The following is a 5576-nucleotide window of genomic DNA, read 5'->3' as shown; positions in this document are numbered from 1 at the left end:
CTTTCCCTAAACCCCAGCCTACCTTGCTATGACCTAGCAGGCTCTGAATGGGAAGGTACTGATGAGCGGTGTACAACCCAGGGCCTGAAGGACGAGATAACCTGGAACTCGGGGCCTGCCCGGATGCTGCCTGACGCTCCGCTCAGGTATGCCTCCTTTTCCCCCTCGCAAGCCTCCACCCTTGTAGTCTCTCTCCCCGACCCAGAATTACACCCCATGCCGTTTTATAGGAGAATTGCACAGATCCAAAAGACGTACTCATCGGCATGGAAGGATCTAGCTAGCTTGTGTGAAATTAAAGCGGGGGATGCATACTGGCCCTTAATGGAGCAATGTTTTAATGATTCCCGGTTAGACTCCGACGTCTCATATAACTCGGGGGTTGTGTTTTGTGAACAGCTGCAGGACTGGGCTAGGGGTAAACTAGCAGATCAGTCCACTTGCTTTCAGGATGTGACACAAGGCCCGACAGAGTCGGTGGAAAAGTTTTACATGAGACTCAATCAGGTCTTTAATGATCTAGGATTTTCTATACATACCAAAACTCATTACCAGATGCTGTCAAGTGCTTTCGTCGCAGGTTTGAAAGAACCATTACAGAAGGGACTGATGGTGGCCCGCCCAGAGTATAGGACTTTATCCTTAGACGCCTTATTGCCTGTTGCAAGAGGTTTGGAAGTACAGCAATCACTCCCAGAAGTGACGCCCCTGATGACTGTAGCTCCCGTCCAACCACTACCTGTAGCTCCCGCCCAACCACTACCTGTAGCCCCCGCCCAACCACTACCTGTGGCTCCCGACCCCCCACTGGCTGTGGCTCCCAGCCTGTTTCGGAGACCTATGATTACTTGCTTTAATTGTGGGGTTCAGGGTCACTACCGGAGGGACTGTAGGGCCCCCAGACGGTTTAGCCGTAACCCCCCCCAGTATGACCATGGGTATGATCGGAACCAGTTTGACCATAGATATGATCGAAACCAGGATTCTAGATACGATCGGAATCAGGACTCCAGGAATGATCAGTACCAGGACTCCAGGTATGATCAATACCCGGACTCCAGGTATGATCAATACCCTGACCACAGGTATGATCAGCGTCCAAATGCCAGGGCTTTCCCTCCTCCTTCTCCCCGAGGGGAGCGCCCTCAACCCCTCGCATAGGAATACGGCAACCCTGTGTCTTCTGCCTCCTCCCCTTCCCTTCCAATGATGGCCGCCACAACCCGGTCAGGGGCGGGTCCTCTAGCAAATATTTTGATCCCAATAGAGGGCCGCCCCACCAACTTTCTGGTGGACACAGGGGCTTGTCGTAGCGTCATTCGGGAGGCAGAAATCCCTGACCCCTCCTACTTATCCTCTATAGATGTGTCCTGCGTGGGTGTGGACGGTCAGTCTCGGTCCAGCCCTCTCACGAGACCTCTACAGGTGGGTACTACCCCCGCATTGTTGGCTAGATTTGTGGTTTCGAACACCTGTCCCCTCAATCTCTTGGGGGCGGATGTTCTTTCCCGGCTTCAGGCCTCCATTATGTATAATGCTGACGGGTCCATCTCCGTGTCCACTGCCCTGAGTGAGGGTGACACGTCAGCATTATGTTCCCTCCCCATCCTGATGTCCCTGCAGGTCCCGCCGGAATCTATCCCTGACCATTTCCTTGATCAAATACCCTCCTGCCTCTGGTCCACTGGCCCAGAGGATGTAGGTAGGTTGTCAGTTCCCCCGGTGGTAGTCCTTCTCAAGCCAGGAGCTGTTCTTCCTAGAAGGGCACAATACCCCCTCAAACCTGTCCAGACTCAGGCAATTTCTGAGCAAATTGAAGTTTTGTTGGGAAATGGTGCCCTGATACCCTGTACTTCCCCTTGCAATACCCCATTGTTTCCTATTAAGAAGAAGACCCCCAAGGGTCACCCGGATAAGTTTCGGTTAGTACAGGATCTTAGAGCAGTGAACGAGGCCACCGTTTTGGAGACACCACTTGTCCCCAATCCACACACTCTTCTGTCAGGGGTTCCCCCATCTGCAACGATTTTCACTGTCATCGATTTAGCAAATGCCTTCTTTAGTGTCCCATTGGACCCCTCCTGTCAGTACTTGTTTGCCTTCACACATGCTTCAAAGCAGTATACCTGGGGTGTTCTCCCTCAAGGCGCCCAGAACTCACCCAACCAGTTCACCAAGGCCATGTCCCTCATCCTCTCCAACTGGCCTAACCCCCACCCGGACCTGGTTGTGGTTCTTCAATATGTGGATGACTTGCTCGTCTGTGCCCCCTCTCAGGAAACAGCGGAACAATCTTCTGTCAGCCTTCTGGTGTACCTGTCTCAACAAGGATGCAAGGCCTCGAAAGAGAAGTTACAGTGGTGCTCTCCCCGTGTTGTTTTCCTGGGACATTGCATATCTCATGGCGCGAAGCACATTACGCAACAGCGCGTTGAAGCCATCCAAGCCCTTTCACCCCCCAGCAGCGCTAAGGCCCTACATGCTTTTTTGGGACTGATTTCTTATTGCAGAGCCTGGATACCTGTGGCCTCCCTTCTCATGCAGCCACTATATGACAACCTGCCGTGTGTCCCCTTTGCATTGTCCGAAGAAGCCCTTACTAACTTTTCCCTTTTGAAAAAGGCGATCAGCACTGCTCCTGCACTTGGTCTTCCTGACTATGGAAAGCCCTTTAGGTTGTTTATTTCTGAGACCCAAGGACACGCTTCAGGGGTGCTGACACAAAGTTATGGACTCCGTAACCGCCCCATTGGTTACTATTCTGCCCGCCTGGACTCTGTCGCTAGAGGAGGCCCATCTTGTCTCCGAGCTGTTTTTGCTGCCCAGGCCCTATTGGACAAAACTTCAGATATTGTTTTGGGGTATCCCCTACAGCTGCTTGCCCCTCACGATATCTCTGCCATCTTGAATCAAGTGCAGCCCAAGCATATTTCCTCTGCTCGGCACCTTCGGTTGCAATGCTCTCTTCTCCTGCCTGACAATGTCACACTGCTTCGATGCCAGCAGCTGAACCCCGCTACCCTTCTTCCTCTTGTCCAGGGGGGAAATCGTGATATGTCTCTGGACGAACAGGAAGAAGAGAACACAGACTTACCTGCCCCTACCTTGGATGAATATGAACATGATTGCTTTGAACTCATGAAGGCGGAAACCACCCATCTACCCTCTGTCCTGGATTCACCGATCCAAGATCCTCAACTCACCTTGTATGTTGATGGTTCCAGATTTGCAGATTCATTCGGCAATTACCATACAGGATATGCGGTTACCACAGAGACTGTAGTTATGAAAGCCGCCTCGCTCCCAGCATCCATGTCTGCTCAAGAGGCTGAGCTCTATGCCCTTACAGTAGCCTGCCAGATTGCAGAAGGACAAACAGCAAACATCTATACTGATTCGCGGTACGCACTGGGCGTTGCCCAAGACTTTGGAGTTATATGGAAGACTCGCGGCTTCTTGACTACAGCCGGTACCCCGGTGAAGCATGGAAGGGCAATAGATGCACTGCTGACAGCACTCCAACTCCCTGAACAAGTAGCAATACTGAAGGTTAAAGCCCATGGAAAGAGAACCACACCAGAAGCCAGAGGAAACTACCTTGCCGATGAAACAGCAAAACAAGCAGCCATGACCCCTCTAGAGGCTCAAACCACAGACTTTGTGGGGATACACCATCCACAACCAGAAGCGGTACACACAGACCTACTTAAAAAGACTCAAACAGACGCTGCAGACCAAGAGAAAACTACGTGGAATAAGATGGGAGCAGTACGGATGAATGACCTTTGGACTGTAGGAACCCGCCCATGTCTCCCCAGAGCTTTGTACCCAGCTGTGGTACAGTGGGCCCATGGGCCAACCCATCTCTCAAAGACTTTGATGAACTCGCTCATAAACAAACATTATGTAGCTCCAGGAATTACTACTTTAACTAACCAGTACTGCAAGTCCTGCCACACCTGCCTAGCATGCAATCCCGGAAGGCTGGAGAAAACTCCCCCGAAACATTCAGTCAGACCACTCTACCCCTTCCAGAGAATACAGATCGACCACATACAAATGCCAAAGAGTGGTAGATTCGAGTATGCCCTGGTAGTTGTAGACATGTTCTCAGGATGGCCCGAGGCATATCCAGTTGCAAATCAGACAGCGAAAACCACAGCTAAAAAGCTACTTTTGGAGGTGGTTTGCAGATTTGGGGTACCCGAGGTTATAGAAAGTGATCAAGGTCCTGCGTTCACTGCTACTATTACAAAAGAAATATGGAAGGCCCTAGGTACCACGTTAGCATTTCACACACCTTATCATCCTCAGAGTAGTGGGAAGGTGGAAAGAATGAACCAGACACTTAAAACCCGAATGTTGAAAATGGCCAAAGATACAGGTCTGTCCTGGCCAGAAAGTTTGCCAATAGCTTTATTCAGTGTACGGTACTCCCCGAGAGGGAAGTATTCTTTGTCCCCTTTTGAAATCTTGTTTGGTACAGCTCCCAGGTTAGGTTGTTACTACCCGCAACAGTTGCAATTACAGTCTGATACTTTGGTAGATTATGTGACGGCTCTGGCCAAAGAATTAACTAATATCCATGCACGAGTATATTCTTCCATTCCAGATCCTGATTTAGATACCGGTACTCACAGCATACTTCCTGGTGATTGGGTGATGGTTAAGAAGTTCCTCCGAAAACATTCTCTAGAGCCAAGATATGATGGTCCATTTCAAGTGTTGCTGACAACAGCTACTTCAGTAAAGTTGGCCGGAAAGAACACTTGGATACACGCATCCCATTGCAAAAAGGCTCCAGTTCCTGAGGATTGTGACCTACCCGCATCAGAATGAAGTTATATATCCTTCTTTTTACAGTGACAGTGGTGTACACACAGGAGGTGGCTATTAGGAAAACAGAACAGATAGTGCAATTCTGGTATAATTCATCAGACACACATGTGACTACCTTTATATTTGATTACTGTGATATATATCCTCCAGTTGCGTGGTATTGGTGTCATACGAACCGACGGGTGTTTAGTGTCCGCGGAGACATATATCTATGTGATGCAACTGAAGATTGTAATGATTGGGGATCTGTGGGTTGGAATACAGGTGATGACTGGGGAAACAGACCACAGCATGCTCTGAGTAAAAAAGACAAATATGGGGAGCCATTACTTGATAGACTAACCTTGAAAAAATCAGCTTTATGGTACGCTGGTGAGACGGATTATAACATGAAACTTACCCTAACCATAAGGAATCCCAGTCCTGGGGATGCAGGCACATATAATATGGGGTTACGGTATAGTGAAGAGGATAGGAAACCAATACCATTACCTGTAGGGGATAGGGGACCAATAGTACCGTTCCAACTTAAAGACATGTATAATTCACCTGAATGGCAGGCCTTACAAGCATCAAGTGATCCCCTGAGGTACAGGTACATAAAACCACCCTAGGAGAAATAGAGGCCATAGCAGATCCCACATTCGAAGACACAATGGCAGCTGAGACTGGTTTCTCGGATGTCAACTTGTGGCTCGAATGGATGAGGTATAGTGCATTGAAGCATAACCGATCCA

At 49.5% G+C, this 5576-nt stretch overlaps 1 protein-coding gene across 1 annotated transcript; it reads left to right on the top strand.

Moving 5' to 3' along the window:
* The first annotated feature begins 619 nt into the window (after window positions 1–619).
* LOC120935635 lies at window positions 620–5192 on the top strand. The gene has a single exon (XM_040347685.1). The coding sequence runs from the start codon at window positions 1207–1209 to the stop codon at window positions 4837–4839; it is 3633 nt and encodes a 1210-aa protein (XP_040203619.1). The 5' UTR covers window positions 620–1206; the 3' UTR covers window positions 4840–5192.
* Window positions 5193–5576: the final 384 nt, after the last annotated feature.

The sequence above is a fragment of the Rana temporaria genome, chromosome 4 (genome assembly GCF_905171775.1).
Source record: "Rana temporaria chromosome 4, aRanTem1.1, whole genome shotgun sequence".
Classification (NCBI taxonomy): Eukaryota; Metazoa; Chordata; class Amphibia; order Anura; family Ranidae; genus Rana; species Rana temporaria.
The sequence above is the reverse complement of the archived record's forward strand: the minus strand, read 5'-3'. Positions and strand labels throughout refer to the sequence as shown.